At 39.7% G+C, this 22,410-nt stretch overlaps 1 protein-coding gene and 1 pseudogene across 2 annotated transcripts; both read right to left on the bottom strand.

Moving 5' to 3' along the window:
- Positions 1-908: 908 nt before the first annotated feature.
- On the bottom strand, positions 909-2,446 carry RTL3 (retrotransposon Gag like 3; the record flags this gene model as incomplete). Its single annotated transcript, XM_081125932.1, is given in 6 exon segments — positions 909-1,078; positions 1,081-1,291; positions 1,295-1,486; positions 1,490-2,155; positions 2,159-2,344; positions 2,348-2,446. Coding segments are annotated over 6 exon segments (1,524 nt in total).
- A 10,135-nt stretch (positions 2,447-12,581) lies between these two features.
- On the bottom strand, positions 12,582-15,544 carry LOC308550952 (ADP-ribosylation factor-binding protein GGA3 pseudogene; annotated as a pseudogene). The gene is made up of 3 exons: positions 13,403-15,544; positions 12,861-12,913; positions 12,582-12,652 (listed from the first exon to the last, which is right to left on the bottom strand). The product of its transcript is annotated as an ADP-ribosylation factor-binding protein GGA3 pseudogene (transcript).
- Positions 15,545-22,410: the final 6,866 nt, after the last annotated feature.

Here is a 22,410-nt window from a genome sequence, read left to right as displayed (position 1 = left end):
GCCGATAGATGATGTCTCTCTCTCATCAATGTCTCTCTCTCTCCCCCTCTCCCTTCCTCTCTCTCTGAAATCAATAAAAACATTTTAAAAAAGAAAAATAATCAAGTGAGCTTAGCAACTACACTTTTCAATGTTAGTTTCTAATATCTATTCTCATGCATATTGTTAGTATAAATTGTAATTAAAATAGCCCCAGAGTAATGCAGAGTTCAAAGAAAGGGGCATTCAGGATTGGTGAAAAAAAACTGCTCAAAGTCTTCAGGTTCAGTCCATGATCCAAGAGGCAGGGTCGTTGTACAGGTAGCTTTTGTTCATTGCCAGAGATTCAGTGGAAGTTTCTGAAAGCAGCAAATGTCGGTGACAGCTGAGGTAACAGAAGACAGGTTGCCAGGAGCAGTCACTAGGACACAGGATCTACCCAGCAATTATTTCATCACGACATCTTCTATTCCATTTGTGTCTGAAACAATTGTAGGGACAATAACGAGATGGAAAGGACACAGTGCGGGTACTCCATTCTATGTTTGGGTCATGTGTTTCAAGCCAGTGGATTCCAAGAATCAGAGGGTATCGTGGTGCATGAATAATATCAAACTGGAGCTCTTCAACATGGTTTCCAATTTTGACTTCGACAGGTGGAGTTTCCTTAGTTATGGGTCCATTAATCAGTGGATAGCCGTTAACTGTTTCGAGCATCAGAGGGAAGATGTTATTGCAGATGGGCAGCTTCTCTCGAAAAACCACAGAATAGTCAATGCTGTTTCTGTAGGAGCCTGAATCCACCATTGCTTCCTCAAAAAATTGTTGTCTTCCCAGTCGAATTTCAACAGTAAGCCATAGGGTACGGGACATGGATATTGGAAGTGAGGGGGATGCATATTTGTAGATTGGCCCATCCGGGTTCCCCCTTACCGCTGGGCCTGGATGTTTCCCACCTGCTGGACATGATGAGGCTTGACAGGGCAATTTATGGCAAAATGACTAGGATGAGCACAGTAGAGGCTCAAGTGGCCTTTACGGCAGTGGGCCCGTTCAGCTTCACTGAAGTGTCGGTGATTGCCTGCAGCCTGCACAGGCCATTTTCAGCTGGTCGACTCTCAGGCCCAGCTCTCTCCTCAGAGGGGCTTGCCCCTTGTGGATTTGGATCAGGCTTACCACTTAGCTTCTCTTCTAGGCTGATACACTGGGTGATCAGATCAGACAGGTTGGTGGCTAGGCTTCTGTGAGACAGTTCATCTCGGATAGAACTAGCAAGCCCTTCCTGAAACTGGATGCAGAGAGTTCTTTCATCCTAGTATAGCTCTTGAGCAATGAGGTAGAAGTGGGTCACACACTGGTGGACAAGGTTTTCCCTTTGGCAAAGCTTACGGGTGCAGTGGTTGGCATCTTCCATGTTCTCTGGATTGTCAGAAGTATTCTGGAGCACTTGTATGAAACTTTCAAATAGCTCTAGCAGGGGACTTTGGATATCTACTAAGGGCTGGAACTACCTTCCTGCCTCACCTGAGAAGTGGTTACCAACAAAACTCTCTAAGGCCGCTTCAGTGGGATACAGGTGCCCTCTGACTCTCATGTAGCTATTCAATTGAACCAGGAACTCAGGAAGCTTCTGGACATTCCTATTGAAGTCTAAAGGGTATTCTAAAGGTAAAGCTTCAGCCTCTAACCCACTGAGGTACTGTAGGAACTCTGAAGCTGCTGATGTCTCAGCAGCTATTAGGCTCTCCAAGGACTCCTGGCATGCTGAGAGCTCTGGGAACTCCTGGGCATCTGAAGGATCCAGGGGCTCCTGAGGCATGCTAGACTGTAGAGGCTCCTGGGGCTCCAGGTGTGTTGAAGTCTCCTGGTATTCTGGTGTCTCCTGGGGATCTTGGGCATTTCGAGGATCCTGGAGCTCTGAATTCTGGACCTCCTGGGCCTCCTTGCTATCAGAGGGCTTGTGGGCCTCCAGGGCCACTGGGAACTTTTTGAGCTCCTTAGCCTCTGGAGGTTTTTGGGACTTGCAGGCTGCTGAGAGTCCATGGGCAATTGGAAGTACCTGGGGTTCCTGGGTTGTTGGAGGCTCCAGGGACTTTGGGGCTGCTGGGGACTTCAAGAGCTTCTGAGGCTTCTGGGCCATTGGAGTCACCTGGGGCTTCTGGTCAGCTGGGGTCCCCTAGGCTGGGAGCTCCTGGGACTCTCTGGGCTTCTGGGGCTCTTCAAACTCTGGGGGATTTGGATAGTCCCAGGCTTCTGGGGTATCCAGGGGCTCTGAGGGTTTTGGGGCATCCTGGGCCACTGTGGGCTTCTGGAGTGATTTATTCTCCTTGGCTGCTTGGGGCTTCTGGAGCTCTGAGATCTGGGCTTACAAGGCAGCATTTTCTTCCATCAGCCTCTGCACTTGGGCCTGGAGAATTTCATTCTCCATTTTCAGAGCAATATAGGAGGCTGCTAAGTCCTCCACCATCTTTTGAGGAAATGGGCTTCGTTTGGCAGTTTGCTGCCAAGAGAGATTGGCTGTGCTTTTGTGACGTCTTTCTAAAAGCTCCTCACAGGCAGATGTCAGGCTCTCTGAGTTTTCCAGGAGGTGGGGTTTTTGGGCCTCACTAAGATTGTTTAACAGGAGGTCACCAGGAGCCGCCAGGGATCAGCAAAGGGAGGTATCTGATGATACACTGTGAAGAGAGTAGGATCTGAGGATCAGAAACTGTGGTAAGCACTCATTCAAAATAAATCAGAACAAAACCTGCCCAGCAGTGCTGGGTTTCTTTTACTATAGGCTCATATTCATGAACTGGGTTATATATACTGGCTCTGATCCCATAATATTTTACAAACAGCATCTGAACCAGACTGTGTATGTCATTTTGCATTCTTATTTTGAAACTTAACATTCTATTAGAAGCAATTTCTCCATATTCTTTTTTGTTTTACATAGTCTTTAATTTCTAATGTTTGCTTAATATCCCAATGTGACACTTGAATTTTAACAGCTGCTTTCAGTGACTAACTTATTTGAGAATTGTGGGGATTTTAGGCTCTGTGGTGGGCCAACCCGAGAGATATTTTGGGGTAGGAGGTAGTGGGGAGCTTTCTGACACCTCAGAAATGATAACCCATAAGTAACCGCACAAGATCAGCCACAGGAGAAAACAAGCAATAGTTCACTAAATATATATGTGTATATGTGTTAGTAGACACATGCATATTATTTATAAAATGGCTCAAAATAGTTAAGAAAATAATCTTTATAAATGTACGTTACCATTCAGAGACAGTCCAGGAGCTCTGCTGTCTGCATACCCATCGCTGAGGAGGGAAGTGTGTGAATTGCTGTGGAGGCTTGCCTTTTCTGCACACACTGAACTCAAACAAACACACCCACTCCCAGAACACATTCCAACTCTCCTCTGTAACGTAGCTATTTTGAATGTGGAAGAGTCTTTTTTACTCACAGTTTAGAGCCACAAGGAAAGTAGGATGCTGCGCTGCTGATGTGAGACAACTTCATGTATTCAGTCCTTGGTTACATTAATAAATATTTGGCCAGGAAATTGAGAGTAATATCACTGCCCTTGTGAAAAGTTGCAAACATTTCAGAATGACCACAGTGGTTTGGGACTTTAATATTTTATCTGTCTCATATAACCTCCCCTCACTCTATCCACACTGGACTGTTTGTTTAATTCTCAGAGAGCAGCCTGCAGCTCCTCAGCCTATTCCTCCGTCCACCTATTCATTCCCTAGGGTCCTTCACAGCAATGTTTTCTTGGAAACTTTACTATGGACAGATCTAGGCAAGATACAATAGGGTAAGACTATGGATGAAGCCAACTTTGTTGAAGGGTACTTGTAGCCAATTTGCAGGGCCCTTGGCTCCTTTTGAATGTCTTGGTCCAGGGTTTTCGTCTTTTCTAGTCTCTCAAGCACTCTAGGCAGCACTCAAGTATCCACTAAGGACTGGTCACTTGAGAAGTGAGCTTGTTCAAGATCTCACCTTCTCTTCTCATGATAAATCACAGTCACACCCTGAGCATGGGCCATGTGGCCATTTTAGGTAAGGCTCTGGGGCAGCTATTAGAATCCTAGTAAGGAGTGGGGTTAAGAATTTTCTTTGTCCACTTCAAACCACAGATCAAGTCAGTCATGCTCCCAGGTCTCCTTTAAAAATGGTCAGTTTCACATTAGTCAGTATAATAGGATAAGCCCTACTGATAGAATATGCCCAAACCACAGTAAATTGTCAGATGGATTGGCTGAAACCAAATGAAGAGGCTTTGAAAAAGAAATTAAAGTATTTTGAAAATCAAGTTATATTCCCTTTGTCCCTTTTAAAGTTTTATTCTTTATAAAAAATACCACAAATAAAAATACTACCATCATTAGAGAATAACGTGTTCTATTTATGTGAATTTTTCAGATAACTAAAGCCTTCCCTTTGAGAATCCAAAACACACAGTTGATATTTACCTTACCAACTTAAAAAAATCAGAGAAATATTTATAGTGAACATTACACTTCTTTCTCCATTCTTAAGTAGATGATTTTGAACATAATTTAATTGATTTTTTAATGGTATAGGTCATACTTACACAAACCAGTCCCTTTACTATGTTGTATCACCATGTTCCCTTCAGAAAGTTACTGAGAGGTATAAAATGGCCTGTCTCCAAATTCAATACCTCCAAATTACTATGTTTTCCAACTTCTTGCAATTACTTTTCTTTTGTATTTTATCTGTTCTTTTGCTGTCAGGCTGTCACACTGTTACTTGTATGCCTGTCATAGTAAGTGTAGACAAATTTGGTAAATTACTTGGTCCTAAAACTTAGTCTAAAACTCACTTTATGAAGCTAAAATGAAGCTTTAATTATACTTAACTTTATAGAGTTGTTGCAAAGATTGAGTGAAATAATGCATGGAAAAGAGTTAGTACAGTTTCTAGCAGCTAGTAGCACCTAATAAAGGTTAATGATAATAATAATAATAAATAATAATAATAATAATACGCTGTAAGCATAGTAACCTCACTTTAAGTTATTTTTTTAATTACCTGTGAATTGGGAAATTGGATAGGTAAACTTTCTAGAATTGTGTAGGGGCTGACCAGAGGAGTTAATTTTTCACCACTCAGGGCTTTTTCCCCATTCTTCTCTGGGTTATAGATTATTTAGTTTACCAAATAATACTCTAGAATCAGAACTGGAGGCATCTAAGCAGGAAGATGAGATAATTAGCAAAGGGACTGTGGAACAGTCAAGATAGATGTTTAAAAAGTCCATGGACTAAAGCACTGAACAATGCCTCACCTACAGGTATATTTATCAGATGGGTAAGCACAGGGATCTTTATATCCCTTCCCACCGCCCACAAAAGAGCAAAGACCAAATTCAATGTTTGTAAACACAAGTTACAAACTGCCTAAACATAGAGAATAGTCTCTTTTGAGTGGAAATAAAGAGCTACACTGACTTTTTGTCTAAATGCTTAAAGTAGTTTTTTGATATCCTGAATTAGTCAAGTAAGAATAGGAAAGTAATCACATCCAGTTTCTCATCATTTCCCTTATATTTTAATCCTTCTTCTTACACTCGCAACACAATGAAATTTATGGAGACTTTAGAATGGTTATGAAAACATTTTAAGTAAATGAGGTTTTTGTTAACTGGGCAAATACATTTTTAGAGAAAAAGAGAAGACAAATATGTTCAATTAACAGATATGAAAAGAATGCACAGTTATGCTTAGTTATGTTAATAAATTACACTTGTTGATAGCTTAGGGAGAAAGAGAAGGGAAAGGTTAAATAAGATGAAATTCTACATTGTACACTCCAGAAAGAATAATTTTATTTTTTCAGCAAATGTACATACAATCTGAAACATTTCAGGTCTCTACCTGGGTCTTCCTCCCCAGAGCTGGATGGTCTGCATCTTTAAGCAACTCAAGCTACTGCTCCTTCCTCTTCCCACCCTGGAAAAAAGTCAACAGTACAGGTCCCTGGCACAGTGCCCAGCTACCCCTTAGGGGCAGTCCCACCCTGGTGTGTGCTTTGTTTAACATGTTATTCTTATGGTTGTGTTAGACTTGCAGCACTTTTTTTAAAGATTTGAAATTCTTATTATTTTTTTAAAGGAGCAACATGTTAAATAAAAATAATGCTGATGGGACTGTCTCTCTCAGGAGCACACCCCTGCTTTTCCCCTCCTGCTCTTTGCCCCCGCCCCCCTCAGGGGCATTACCTTTGCCCTTCTCTCTCCTAAGTTCCAAGGGCCCTTCTTTTGCTTCTGTAACTTGTTTCCTGAGCCTACCCAGTCCAGTTGGCTCACTTCTACTGCCTCTGTAACTTTCTAAATAAACTTGCTTTTGTAATTTGAGTTCTTGGCTCTGAAATCTTTTTTTGCTGAACTCAAGAACTGAGGTCCAATTTCGTGTGTCCTGACCGGAGATCGAACCCTCAACCTTGGCACACAGGGATGGTGCTCTGACCAACTGAGCTACTGGCCAGAGCATTTCTGAAAAATTTTAAGGATAGTTCTGATGGTTGTGTTGCAGCACTTCCTTAAGCTTAACCCATAATGTGCTTAGCACAGATCGAAACTTTTCATTGTCATGAACACAATACAGTACTGGGACAGCATGAATTCCCAATTCCTTTAGAAGTTGAAAAGCTTTCCAAGAATTTCCCTTACTCATAGATCCAGAGCACCTGGTAATGAAATAGAAACAGGGTCTACCCCAGTACAACTCTGAGGGAGTCAAAATTTGTTACCCTTTTATCTCCCTTTATAATGCTCACCATCTTCTTAATTTATTGGGGTGACATTGGTTAACAAAACCATACAGTTTTCAGGTGTACAACTCAACAAAACATCTCATTTTATTTCTTGGCTTATGCATACTAAAGTGGCCTTTTCCCTTGATTAGCTGTCACTTTGGGAAAATTAACCCCTATTGAAATACTACCTCACAGAGTTCTAAAAGGAACTTTCTTGGGGTGTTTGCATTTTCATAGATTATTCTGAATGGCTGTAACCACTTCAAGGCCCTTCTTTGGGGAGGGATAATCTGTGACAGAGGTACAACTTTGACATTCTTCAAATCACACCATTCAGGTTTGTTTCCTTATAAGGCTGGTCCAGAATAGCTTCTAGAGTTAGCAGATTTTCTTAATCATTTCATTGAACCTGGGTGATGTGCTGACCCAGCTGCCTTAGCTAAGTGCTTAAGCAACCACCATCACAACTTAATAGGGGAATAGGGGGTCTTTGCCATAATCCCCCTTCTGGGGGATATACTTTTTGTAGGGATCTGGACCTCTCCTCTACTTCTTGGACCCCTACTCTCTAGGATTTGCCAATGTTGGTTCACTCAGAAAGCAGACTAAGTCTAAGCTGATGGCATCAGCATTGCGAGAGAGAGAGAGAGAAAGGGAGAGGGAAAAGAACAGGAAGAAGGAGGGGGGAAAAAGGGTGTAGGGAGGGAAGGGGAGAAGAGAGGAGAAGGAAAGATGACATTAGAAAATCTAGAAAGAAGCATATGTACATTTTGGTCAGTGAAAGATACAATTTAATTTTATGGTTTAGCATTTTAAAATTTACAGGATAGGAGACTATCCTTTAATGCTTAGACTTACCTCTAAAGGTCTTAATCAGGCAATTGGGGTGGTATTGTCTTTATAGGATTGCAGACTGCTAAAGGGTATTGTGGTAGACCCTCAGTGGGACTGGAGAGGAAGGTTGGAGTGTACCGATGGGAGATGCAGCTGTGAATGGGATACTGATGAGGGAGCATACCCAGCCCTGCCAATTTCACATTTTTGCTAGGCAGTACCAATGAGAGAATAGTTGTGAAAGTGCTTTGAAAAAAATGTACTAATGAAAAGAGCACAGGCTTTGAAGTAAGGCAGGCCTAGGCTCAATTCCCAGCTCTGCTCTTTACTAGCTGTGTGATCTTGGCTAAGTTACTTAAATTCTCAGAGACTCACTTTGCTCATCTGGAAAACAGAGAACAGAGGGTAACACTAGGCTATTGTTGAGTTGCTGTGTGGATTAGAAATAATGTTAATACCTAACAATCGGCATTTGCTGAGTTGTAGCTGAGGATAAAAATCATAATGATGGTAAAAGCGATTGCCACTGGTTTCCATATATCAGCTTATCTATTGCATCCAAACAAAATGTACTTCAACTTTTTGTATATAAATCCACCATAAATAATACAACTGCTCTATAAATATGAACATCGAGGTGGTTAAAGGCACTGTACTGAGGGTGTTTTTTTGTGTGTGTATATGGTGTGTGTGTGTGTATGTGTGTTTGGGGTATGTATGCTGGGTGAGGAATACAAAGGTGAATCTATTTGGAACTTTTTCTCAAAGAGTTTACAGGCCAGTAATTCAGGCAAAATATGTACTTTAGAATTAATAATGCAGAAATCTTCTAGTGGAAAATGTAATATAAGAGATACAGATAAAGTCCTATGATGGTGTAGAGGAGAGAGAGCTTGTGAATGTGGTGGGGTGGGTGGAGAGGGTTGAGGGTGGAATCTGGGAAGGCTTAGCAAAAGAGGTGACTTTTGAGCTAGGCTTTTGAGTTGGGCTTTGAAAGGAAGGTAATGTTTGGTCATCCCCCTATGGGGGTGCATTTAGAATGGATTAAAGACATTCACAATGAAGGAAACAGCAAAAACAAAGGCATAGACTTTAGGGATTGCAGACTATGAATGGACAAGCAGCAATTCAGTTTGGATGAAGCCTAGGGTATGTGAAAGAAATGTTTATGTTCACACACATATAATGTTATATATAGCTATTCAAAGAGAAAGTTGAAATTTAGCAGGGAGATGACAGTAAAAAAGCAAATGTTTGTATATCATCTATCTATCTATCTATCTATCATCTATCTATCTATCTATCTATCTATCTATCTATCTATCTATCATCTATCTATCTATCTATCTATCTATCTATCTATCTATCTATCTATCATCTATCATCTATCTATCTATCATCTATCTATCTATCTATCTATCTATCTATCTATCTATCTATCTATCTATCTATCTATCTATCTATCATCATCTATCTATCATCTATCTATCTATCTATCTATCTATCTATCTATCTATCTATCTATCTATCTATCTATCTATCTATCATCTATCTATATCTATCTATCTATCTATCTATCTATCTATCTATCTATCTATCTATCTATCTATCATCTATCTATCTATCATCTATCTATCTATCATCTATCTATCTATCTATCTATCTATCTATCATCTATATCTATCATCTATCTATCATCTATCTATCTATCATCTATCTATCATCTATCTATCTATCATCATCTATCTATATCTATCTATATCTATCTATCTATCTATCATCTATCTATCTATCTATCTATATCTATCTATCTATCTATCTATCTAATCTATATCATCTATCTATATCTATCTATCTATCTATCTATCAATCATCTATCTATCTAATCATCTATCTATCTATATCTATCTATCATCTATCTATCTATCATCTATCTATATCTATCATCTATCTATCTATCTATCATCTATCATCTATCTATCTATCTATCTATCTATCTATCATCTATCTATCTATCTATCTATCTATCTATCTATCTATCTATCTATCTATCTATCTATCTATCATCTATCTATCATCTATCTATCATCTATCTATCTATCTATCTATCTATCTATCTATCTATCTATCTATCATCTATCTATCTATCTAATCTATCTATCTATCTATCTATCTATCTATCTATCTATCTATCTATCATCTATCTATCTATCATCTATCTATCTATCATCTATCATCTATCTATCTATCTATCTATCTATCATCTATCTATCTATCTATCTATCTATCATCTATCTATCTATCATCTATCTATCTATCATCTATCTATCTATATCTATCTATCTATCTATCATCTATCTATCTATCTATCTATCTATCTATCTATCTATCTATCTATCATCTATCTATCTATCTATCATCTATCTATATCTATCATCTATCTATCTATCATCTATCATCTATCTATCATCTATCATCTATATCTATCTATCATCTATCTGTCATCTATATCTATCTATCTATCCATCTATATCTATCTATCATCTATCTATCTATATCTATCTATCTAATCTATCTATCACCTATCATCTATCTATCATCTATCATCTTCTATCTATCTATCTATCATCTATCTATCTAGATACATAGTCAAGAAACATGTGATTCTGGCAATTTCTAATTGCCCTATATATTTTGTTAATTTACTAAAAGTACTGGCATCTATTAGGCTCCTCTCCCAAGAATGCTTGATAGACCTTAAATATGCTCTATCAGCTAATTTTATCTCTTAACATTTTCAAGAACTTTCTAATGTGTGTTTTCTTAACACTCTTTAATGCTGCTTGTGATTTATTTTATGCTCGAATGGTTAAATTCCCCTCCTCCTCCAAGCCAGGTATTAAACAAGCTGGACTGTGTCATGTTATCCCAGCATGGACCTCTTGGTTTAGCTATTTCATCTCAATTATTTCCACTGGGAACATATTTACATGACCAAATTCCATTTTCTCATTTCTTTCCATTTCATTTCTGCCATAATTTTTTCTTGTCACTACTACACTTGATTTTTTTAGCACAGCTGTATTATCTGAAATTGAGTTCTTTGTGTATACCCCTGAGAGAAAAATAAGCCCCTTCTTATTCTCTGATTATTTCTTGGCAGAAAGACTGGAACAGAAAATATAATTAGTCAGGAGTCACATCAGATTCCTAAGATTTGTATTTTCTTCATCCATGCCAGCAGCACAGGGTCCACCAGCATATGCAAATGAGAAATATTACACTGATGAATATTTGTCAAGGAGAGAAAAGAAATTTTGGTTTTCTTAGTTTTTAAATAGAGTTTGGTGATTTTTTTTCAGCTGCCTTTCAAGCAGATCAGGTGGTACTTGTGGGGCACTTTTTGCTTTCAGCATTTGTGTAACCCAGATATGGTGCAATCTATCCACTGCGTTACATCAGGGTAACTGCAGTACATACAGTACATAGCAAATAAAGACTTAAAAAAACTCCATGGGAGACATTTCTTGCAAGTTGCACAAGAAACTGTTAATTATAAGTGACTCTGGGTAGTGTAGATAGAGGAAAATTTTAGTTTTCATTTTACATTTTTCTGTAGCATTTGCATTATTTTTTAAAATATAAGCATACATTTCTTTTTAAAAACAGCTTTATTGAGCTATAATTCATACACTAAAACTGCACTTATTTTTGTGTATAAGATTTGATGAAGTTAGACATATGCAAACACCTGTAATACCATTACTACAATCAAGGTAATAGACATCCAAAACCTCCCAGAGTTTCCTTGTGTCCTCTGTGTGTGTGTGTGTGTGTGTGTGTGGTAAGAACACTTAACATGAGAGCATAGGTTTCTTTTAATAAATGAAGGAGTCTTGCTGCGTGGCCACAGCTTCATGACCAAGTTCCTCGATTTGGCATTCAAAACCCTCTAGGATGCAATTCTATCCTATTTCTCTAGCAGTACTTTCCTTTGCTTTTACGTATGTCCTACTAGCCTTGTTAGTCTCTACAGTGTGCCACCCATAGGGTACACTCACCCTGCCTTTGCTTACATGTCTATGCCCTCTGACTGGCTTCTTGTATTTGGAAATATGATTGTCTTTCTAGACCCAGCTCAGAAGCTGCCTCCTCTAAATAGCCTATTTTTCACATATTAGGGACACTAGTTTGAACATTTTCCTTCTATTGGTAGCTATACCTTCCATTCTTTCTTAGGGCAAAAATAGTTTTATTTAACATGCAGCAAAATAAGGGCAGCAGAGTTGGTATATACAATATAGCTATTTGTCATGAACCAGTGACTTCAACAGTAACACTCATTAATAATTTTAATGTCTAAAGCTTATTGTAAAGGCACATTTCCATGTAGTAATCCCATAGACTTTCCCAGGGCTGTGGCAGCCAGCCTTTGGAAAGTTCTTGGATTTATTCCTTAAACAGTGAAATCAATTCACTTTTGACCTATCCTAATGAAGCAGTGAAACCTGCTCACTAAAGATGGGAGGAAGGGGAAGATGACCTATTGATAGAGTAAAGAAGCCTGGCAAGAAATGAAGCTTATGTCACCTTCCCCTGGAGATTTCTCTGAGCACATCCAGCTGAACTCAGGTGAGCTGTGAGCTCTTTTTCCAGATGGTGATTCTCACTTTTCTATTGCCCTGTGAGGCCTAGAGTCTGGCACAAGCTAGCTGGGGCTGAGCACTGTTGAAACAATAGGATCTTGTGACTTGATTCAAGCATGGCCACCAATCTCACTACTTCTAGACCCAACATCTTGCTGACAGTTCACCTCAGCAGTTGAGGAAAGTCAGAGTTTCTGGGCAGCAGGTAAGTGTGATGCAGTGTGCCTGACCCTGATGCTATACCACAGGCCATCTGGGGGATGAGGGAGAGGTCAAGGCAGGAGGACAAAGAGGGAGGCAGTTGTCCTCCCTTCAGAGTCTTGAAGGGCAAGACATAGTCTATTTCATGCCAAGCAAGAGGTAGAGAGTAGGCTGTCCTGTTCCCATGGTAGGAGGCATACTTTTCCCGGGAAAACTCAGAGTACCTGCTTCCAGAGAAGAGGAAACACTGGTTCTCTTCCATTTTCTCTCTCGTCCTTAGTTTGGGCTGCCTTGAGGTCAAGTTCTATTTCTAATGCTTTGCTGAGATGTCCATAGGACACAGCCTGCCACCACCAGGGACAAGCACAGTTATACAGTGGCTTTTCCAGGATGATGCTGCCCATAGAAGGCTGCACACCAACTCTTTTCTCTGTGCCCAGGCTTTGCCCACCTTTCTGGAAGTAGGAGTAGGAAACTACCAGTAGGGGAAGCACAGAGTAACATGGCAGGGGTAAGGGGGAGAGCCGAGGCCTCTGTGTGTGGGGGGGTGAGGACCTAGTCCTTGAGGGAAGGCCCTAAGTCTCTTTAGAGACCTCCTCCCTTGTGGCATCAAGGGATGCCAGAATGAGGGGAAAACCTACTAAAGCCTGTGTACTAAAGTCTGTGTTCCCAGGGAGGTAGTACAGAGTCAGGGGCCACATCCCACCCAATAGTCACATGACCACTTCCAGTCACACAAGTAGATAAAACCAGGTCCTTTTAAAGAGCCAAAGGAAGAGAGATGGCAGCAGCAGTTCAACTCCTGGAAGCAATGCCCAGGACCTCTGTTCTATAACAATGCCCTAAACACTGTGGTCAGGACATGGAGAATGACTGGACCCAGATTGCCTTCTTGTCTCAGAGAAGCCAGCTTGAGCTTCAAAGTGGAGATGACAGCATCCTTCGGGGTCATTGGTTCCTATACTGCTCCACAGAAGGGAACTGGTCCACCTCACCCACCTCTGTGCTGAGCTGCTCCTCTAGAATGAATGTTAGCCTATACTGAAACCTTGTCTTTACTTTTGGATTAGCCAGCAGCATGACCTGGGTGATGGCTGTAGGTACTGGAAGGGGCTAAATGGAGGGAGTTCTGTCCCAGAGGGCAACTGCAACTTCACTTCAACTGACATGCAGCCTGTAGCACGATGCTCTTGATAGGCAAGGGAGCCCTATTTAGCATGGACACAACCACCAGCAGCATATCAGGACGTTCTGATGGACATACCTTGGCAAAGTGAAAGAACATGAGGAAGCTGTTTTTATCACAGGCTGTAATAGGAAGGGCACTGTTAGATTTGATAAATTCCAGGGGGACATGGATACTGCCTAGGGAAACCTCAGGCCCCTTCATGGGGCTCTCCTGGGATGGGAAGACAAGTGGCTGAAAGAGAGGGTTGCAAGGCCCCATGGAGAATGGCAGGAGAGGCCTAGCTGAGGTACTGATGGGGATAAGAATAGAGGTGGTGGCCCTGGAGAAGAAGCTGGAGGAGATGGGTTTCACCAGGCCTGAGGTAGCTTTGGCTTCTTCAGAAACTGTTTGAGGGCATCCAGCTGGTGCAGGGTGCTGTCACCCAAAGCTGAGCCATGGTACCCAGGGGCTGTGGGTTCAGCCTTTGGGGCTGAAGCTGAGGCCAGTCCAGTGAGAAACAAAAAACCTACTTTGCAGAAACGCAACTGGGACCACAGGAGCTGGGAAGGTGGGTGTCAGTGGAGCCTCGGGTTGACTGTAGGGGTTGCTTAGGGCTGGAGGACAGGCCTGTCTAAGGGGCTACAGGCAACAGTCACAAGATTGGGGCTGAAGAAGTCCAGTTCTGACTGTTTATTGTGGAGCAGGGGCCACTGGCTGTTTCCAGCTGACTCTTTGGGAGGAGCCCTGGGGGCTGGGTCAGTAAGGTCCAAATAGAGTAGCTCCTCATCCAGCAAGCAGAGGGCATTGCTTGTGTTGCTGGGCCCTGGGAGGCTCAGCCTGGCTCCACTAATGGCTGCACCTAGGTTCCAAAGTCTTGGGGTGGGTGGAGGGAGGATAGGGATATACAAGGAGGCTGGGGTGGGGGCTGGGGCCAACAATAAGGATGAGCTGTGTGGTGCATCCAACTCCCCAAGGTCAATGAGTGTGCCTTGCTTACTGGAGTGGTGGTTTTCTTCAAGTCAGATATGGTTGAGGTGGCCACCTCACCATTGATGACCTGGCCTTCAACAATTGTTTTATATGAGTTGATGACTTGGGAGAGGCTGTCACTGGCCCACAGGATATCCCCCAAACTTGTCCTCTTTCTCCCTGGCTAGTCTGAATAACATCTACCTCTTATACTCACACTGATCAAACAGCTCCTTCATGAGCTCTTTGTTTGCCTCTGATGAATCCTTTTTGCTGTAATGAAGCAGTAACTCACTGAGCAGCCTCACATTGTTATTAGCCTCTTCTAAAGTGTACAGATGCTTGGTCACCTTCTGGATGTGTTCCTCATCTTCCTTCACCATGGACTTGATGAACTTGTTGGCTTCTTGAAGTTCATTTGGGTTTTTGCTTTTCAACAACTTGGCTAAAAGCTTGGATTTCTCCTTATAATAAAAAAACAGAGTTTTGGAGAAGAGGTAGTGGAGAGGGGATCAGTGTCTTGTCCACAGGAATCAGTGGGTCAGATTGCACTATGCCCTGTCTCTTCAATAGGTGGCAGGCGTCCTTGATCTTTAATTCTTCTGGCAGCTATAAAGCAGCTTGATAACCTTGGTCTTCACTTTCTCAGACACCTTGTCCCCCAGGTACTTTCAAGTGATGACTTTGATTAACTCATTCAAAAACCTGGAACTTTCCTACTTTGTTATGAAATCTCCTGCCACAGTTCTTCATACATGCCTCTAGGACCATTGGGGCCTGAACCGCTTCCCATTCCTGCAGAGACTGGATTTTATGAGCCAGTAGTCAGACAGCCAGCTGTGGCTCTTTAAGCTCTTTTGTTGATATGATCACAGAAACCGATTATGTATTCCCAGTCCTCCTGGCAGTTGGAAAGATTGGTGGCTTTATTCAGTCGGGCTCCAGGCTCTCTCCTTCCACCGCCACCATAATGCAGCTGCCCTGGGCATCTTCAGTTCTTGAGCTAAAAATCACTTGAGCATATTTTAATTAAATGTGTATTTGGCATTAATAACCCATTTAAATGCTCTGTTTCATCAAGCTTGACAACTTATGGATGTCCTGTTTCATATTTTAATAATTTGTCCTAGAGAAACTAACTTCTCAGAAATGACATTATATTATTTTTTCCATTCATTATCTTGGGAATAACACTACTACCACCACCACCACCACCAGCAGCAGCAACAACCACCTAACAGTTCTATAGCACTTACTATGCACTAGGCATGATACTAATTCTTTACTAATATTAACTTTATATTAAGTCATTTAGTTCCACAACAACCTTATAAGACAGGCATTTCCCCCTCCATTTTACAGATTTGAAAACTGAGGCTCAGAAAGGCTAAATAATGTGCCAAAGGGCCACATAGCTGGTAAATAAAAGAAATGGAACTTTACATTAAGCAGTCTGTCTTCATATTCTGTGTTCTAAACTATTAAACTAGGCTGCTTCAACTCTGCCTCCAATTTTATTTGTGTCCATGGATAAGTCCCCTCCTTTCTGAGCCTTATTTCTCTATCTAAAAATAGGGAAGCTAGACTAGTCAGAGATTGCAGACTAGCTATCTCTGGGCTAGAGATGGCCAGCAGTTATGTTTTGACTGGTCCATACTTATTTTAAAGTTGATTAAAAATCAGGAATTTCTACAAAATAATACAGATTTCCAACTTCTCTTAAAAATTGAGAAATCTATGCTAGGTCTACATACCCACATAGCAACAATTAATGGGAACTGAGTAAATATCAACTGCTTCCTTTAACTAGATAATGCTCTCTAGGTCTCTGCAGTTTTAAACTTTCTCTATATTGTTCTTTGTAGACATTTGAGCCAGAGCTCTAATCCCTTATATATAATCTTTAAAGTCCCTTCAAGTTTCAACATTCAATGATTCTATGTGAAGTAAGAAAAATATTGTAGTTGCTACTGAGACACACAAGAACATGGATAGATCTCAAAGACATGTTGAGTGAAAAAAGCTAGAATCAATAGAGTAAGTTATACCATCCTCTAAAGTTCAAGAGCAGGCAAATTCAGTCAATAGTGCTACAATTCTGGATAGTAGTTACCTTAGAAAAATTAATTCTAATGCCTTTCCAAAGGTTTCAAGAAGGTCAGAGCAAATTTCATCTTATTAACTAGATTATGCGAAGGCTAAAGAGTGAAACTGATGGTCAAAATACTTAACTCACTCTAGATTCTGAAAAATGTGTGGTAAGGTCTTCCCTCAACACGTTTGTCTTCTACTCTGCCTACGTGCTTTCCCCTAGGTAGTAGCTTTAACCCGTGGTATTCTGCCCAACACAAACTCATCCTCACTAGTGTAAGTCAGTGACTTTCTCTGCTTCTCTTCAAGGAAGATTTTTACATTTTAAAGGGCTGCTCAGAAAATAATATTTAATGTGCAATCCAAAGATGACTCCTGGATGATGGTACATGAGAGCAGCAGAATAGCAGGAGAGATATTTTAGCATAAAATTAATTCTCCTTGTTGAGACAGTCTGGACTTTATACTTTGAGATCATTTGTACGCAGAATAGGCATCAGTTTCTTACTCTGTAGAATAAGTTGTTGTGTCCTGGAGGCTGCACAAGGACACATTACTAGAAAGTGTCAAAATTGGGATCCTAACATCTTAGCATAGATACAGCTGTATATATATATTACCAACATTCTTGAGAGTGGGACCTGCCATTTTCAATCCCAGAACCTTTAAGTATCCACTAAGGTAGAAATGAAGATGCATAATATAATTGCTATATTTCCAAAAGCTTAACACTTACAGAGTAACTAAAACTTTTACTTTGTAATGTTTTCCACCCCCAAAATAAATCAACTCAGGTAGCATATTTGTCTGCTTGAGAAGTAATATGTGGGCCTTTTTAAAAAATTTATATTTTTTTACAATTCTACAATACATCATCCATATATTGTATTGTGTGTTTACCACCCAAAGTCAAGTCTCCTTCCATAACTCATACTTTTTAAGACTCCTACTATATGTAAAAGAAATAACATCACTACAACACTGTTACTCTTCCAGTATTTTCCTTGATACCCTCACCACTCTTCACTCTCCATCCTTTTTTTCCTCCTGCAAGAAAATGAATTTTATTAGTACCCAAAGCTTGCACATAACACATTTTCAACCACTTCATTTGCTGAAACCAGGTAATAAAAATGAGATTTCTTTTAACAAAATGATATCCTGACATTCATAAAAATCAAGTAGTGGAATGAACCAACCAGCTAGGAAAAGAGTGCATGCCAAATGGTAGAGTTTATATAACATAAAGTACAATGTTTCCATCCTTACCCTGACCACCCCTCCCCTCTCCTCAGCACCTAAGAGCAGGGATCATGCCATGGAGTGATGAGCAGTTGTGCAGTCTTACCTGCCTTCTGTTTATGTGGGCCTTTGAATGTCTATCCTGTTTCCCAAACTGTTTCTTTTTCCTAAATATATCTTTATTGATTTCAGAGAGAGGAAGGGAGAGGGAGAGAGAGATAGAAACATCAATGATGAAAAAGTCATTCATCAGCTGCCTCCTGCATGCCCCCAACTGGGAATCAAACCCACAACCCAGGCATGTGCCCTGACCCCGAATGGAACCTAGATCTTCTGGATCATAGATCAATGCTCAACTGCTGAGCCACACCAGCTGAGTCCAAATTTTCTTTTACCTTAGTTCTACTGTCTGAAAATTTGCCATTCTACATTTATCATTACTCTTTCAGTAAGAAATATATATCCTTTTTCATTAGATATTGTCTCTGTATGGGGTTGTATAGTGTCCTCACAAAATTTATCTATTAATTTTCTGCATGTACCAGAACCCCAGAATGTGACCTTATTTGGCAACAAGGTCTTCGCAAATATAATTAGTTAAGATGAGTTCATATTGGATAAAGGGGGACCCTAAATCTAATGACTGGTATCCAAATAGGAAGACCATGTGAACATATAGAAGCACACACAGAAAAGAAGGCCATATGAAGATGGAGGCAGAGATTGGAGTGATGCAATGATAAGTCAAAGAATTCCAGGAACCACCAAAAGCTAGAAGAGGCAAGGAAGGATTCCTTCCTAGAGTCTTTAGAGGGAGCATGTCCTTCTGGACATGTTGATTTTGGAATAGAGGTCTTTAGAACTTTGAGAAAATAAATTTGTCAATTTATTTCAATTATGCTATGGCAGTCTTAGGAAACTAATACAGCCTCTTATAGTAAGTCCTGGAAGAGAGGGCCCTGGATGGGGCATTCTATGAAGTCACTGACACTTCAGTGGGAAAGCACAGGATTGGAGGTAGGAGCCACCAGAAGGGGTCAAATGACTTGGAAGCCAGAGGAGCAAAAAGATAGCAACAATTTTCATAGTACACAATTAAAGACCAGCCACATAAAGAATAATCGCCAAAGCCTCATTCAGTTACCCCTACTAAGGCAAGCTTTCTGTCTTATATCAATACGGAGTCAACAATGAGCAGTTGTCACCCTAGTTAAATGCTCAGGAACTGGGAGTTGAAAACAACTTCCACACTTTGGAGACATAAGCCCTGCCCAGTCTTTTTCCACCCAAGAAATCATCACTTCTAAGTGACCTGGCCTCAGGGAATTTTACATGAGTACTAAAGGGTTTGGCAAGCAAGACAATGAACCCCTTGTGACCCCCACTCTGCTGTCTCAATAAAAATTCAGACATTTACTATTATCCTTTTAAATGATCTTTTGTATTTGTATATTTGTTTTGGTTGTTTGCCTTTTTGAAAATTCATCTGGCTATTTGTTTTTACCCTCCCTTTTTTTGGCAATACCTCTCTAGCTTGTTTTCTGCATCAGGTGGTTTCATTTTGACTTATCACCCAGGGGAATGGGGGTGACGAGGGGGGCTTAGGCTCTGCTATGAATTTCACTGACTGGGCCAGAGAAGGGTGGCTTTTTCCAATTCATTTTAGAGTTTACTTTTGGTCTCATTTTCCTCCCAGAGAAAAAAACCTTCCATTTGTTCGTCTTTTCACATCTCATATGTACCTATCTTGTCTGAGCATCAGGATGAGTGGATGGCCGTGACAAGTAGAGACATATATCAGACTATATTGCATCCAATTCTGTAGGTTGCTATTTTGCTACCTTTGTATTCCGTGTAGACCTTTGTTGACCTGCAGCATGATATCTGAGACAGATATGTAAAAAAATGTAGAGATTTGCCACATAGTAGAGTTGGTGGTGTGACTTGAAGGGTCTAGCAAATATGTATATTTCTGCAACAAAGAAAAAAAAAAAAACTGCTTAACAATTTTGTCTATGACTGATCTGATAGTAACACTCATTTGTATGCTTAAGTAGGCCTCATTTATTTTGTTCTCTGTTCCATACAATGTCTATGAAATGATCATTTATAGTAGTGATTGGAGAGCATGAATTAGCCTACATTGTGCTCCTTATTTATCTTGTGATTCTTAAACCCATGTTCTTCTGGAGTTACTGGGTTAGGAGTCAAAAGGCATGGTTTTCCACTGACTGTGAACTCATACTGTTAATTCCACCTTTTATGAGAATCTTGTAATATTGTCTAGAGGGAATCAGTAATGTTAGTTTCTCTCTCCCAATCTGGTCTGACAAATCCCGAACCTGAACTTTTTGGAAAAATAAATTTAATGGGCACAGTACTGGTCTCTAAATAAAAAAAAAAAATCTCAGTTTCAGTGGTTAGGGAGCAAATAGTTCAAAGATGTTATTTTCTTTCTATCATTTTCACTATCTGACATCTTAATTATTTATTTGTCTTCTCACTTATAGAAGTAATCTCATTAGGACTGGAAACCTGTCATATTCTCCAGTTTCTCTAGTGCCTAGAATGGTGCCTGGCACTTAGTAGGAGCTCAATAAATATTTGTGGAATGAATGAATGAATAAATGAATGACTCATATACTCTTAGAGTTAGGGAAGCTGTAAAGGGCATCTAACTTAGTCTCTCACTCGAAATCTTCTCTACCATCTTTGACACTCATCCAGTCCACCCTCAAGACAGGGAACTCACCTGCCTTTTGTAGACACACTGAATAAGTTCTAATTTTTAATCTAATGGCTCTTCAAGTTTGTGAAGCCTGTACTGATATTCTACATAAATTTTCTCCATGTGAAACAGCCTCAGTTGCCTTAACTGTTTCTCATATGATATTTATTTGACTACCTTTCATTATCCTGGCACTCTTCTGTGACCACTTATTTCTGCCCCAATATTATGGTATGGCAAGTGCTCAGTGTGGTACAACTAGCCCCTCCTTGCTCAATAGGAGTCCATTTATCAGCAATTCATGGATATATCTGTTAAACATATTCCACATCTCACTGTAGTATGATTCATTCTATATTTCACCATTTTGTTCACAAAGACATCATCATTAGAGACATTATAAAATGACCTGCTAAAATCCAAATATATCAGATCTATATCATTTCATTAATCTTCTAGTATAGCAGCCATATCTAAACATAAAATGAGGTTAATTTGCTTAGTAAAGCAATACTGGCTCCTCATGCTTCCTACCCTCTTTGAGTGATCATAAACTATGTGTTTGAAATGACTGATGACAAAATGTTTGGAAAATTAAAAAGTTTTAAAGCACTCAAGAACTTCAAAATATCATTATTACTGTTATGAACTTTTGAGATATATTTGTATATCTACATTAATATATACATCTCTAGGTAGATATATAGAATGTGATGTGTATGTGTGTGTTCTGTATATTTCTGGCAGGAGCATCATTGAGGAAATAGCACTGTCAGTACTGACAGTAAATCCTTATAATTAGACTTCTAAATAAATGCATAATCAAGGTGAGTAGAAGAAATACAAAATCTGCTTGGTCTATTGTTTCATTATGTCAAGACAGCCTCAAATATATAACAATACATCTGGTCCTATTTGGAACATTTTTTAAAACAATGATAAAAGACATTTTTTTCTTTTTTCTCTCTCCAGTAAAACACATATCCAAGAGAATGCAGTCTGTAGGAAATCTGGAGGAAGACCTTCTATGCTCTGGGTCCTTTTCCCCCCAGACTTCTATTGTTCCCAGTAACACTACATTCTCTTGCTAATGTGAGTGAATAAAACATAGCTTACGTTGGATATTTCTGTCTTTCTGAGACAAGAAAAGAAAAAGTATTTTTATATCTGAGGCACAGATTAATTAGACATCTAGTCCTCACTTAAAAGAGACCCTCGCCAAATTAACTAAAGCATTTGAACTTACTAAAAACAAGAACTTTTAGAAACTGATAATAAATCAAATGCATTCTCTCTGTCTCCCAACCCCTTCCAATTGCTTTTCTTTCCTTTCTTTCAAATTGTCCCAGTTTTTGTTCCAAATTAAAATCTTTCGCTTCTAAGTCATTTGCCAATTTGATTAGTAGGCTCCCTGCCAGCTCAAAGATTCTGACTCATTAAGTACAGACTAAACACAAGGAATATTTCATTACTTGACTGTAAAGCTTCAATGAATTCCTGCTATAAATATATATCCTGTTCTCTCAAGGTTTGAAATTTAATAAACATGTTTTCCTTTAGCTTAAATTCGGTCATTTTTGTACCACTTTTCTAATATCTGTGATATTTTAATCACTTTTATTATTAATTGCTTATAATTTTTCTTTAAATTGGCTCTTTGACATTTAAATATCCATTTTATCATTACCCTAAACATTAGGTTTTTTGGCATTGTGGGCTTGATGTGCTAGATAATGTTAAATACATAACATTATGTATTTACAAATACATAACA

The sequence above is a fragment of the Miniopterus schreibersii genome (genome assembly GCF_964146895.1).
Source record: "Miniopterus schreibersii genome assembly, chromosome: X".
Classification (NCBI taxonomy): Eukaryota; Metazoa; Chordata; class Mammalia; order Chiroptera; family Miniopteridae; genus Miniopterus; species Miniopterus schreibersii.
Note: the sequence above shows the minus strand (reverse complement) of the source record. Positions and strands in the feature narration are given on the sequence as shown.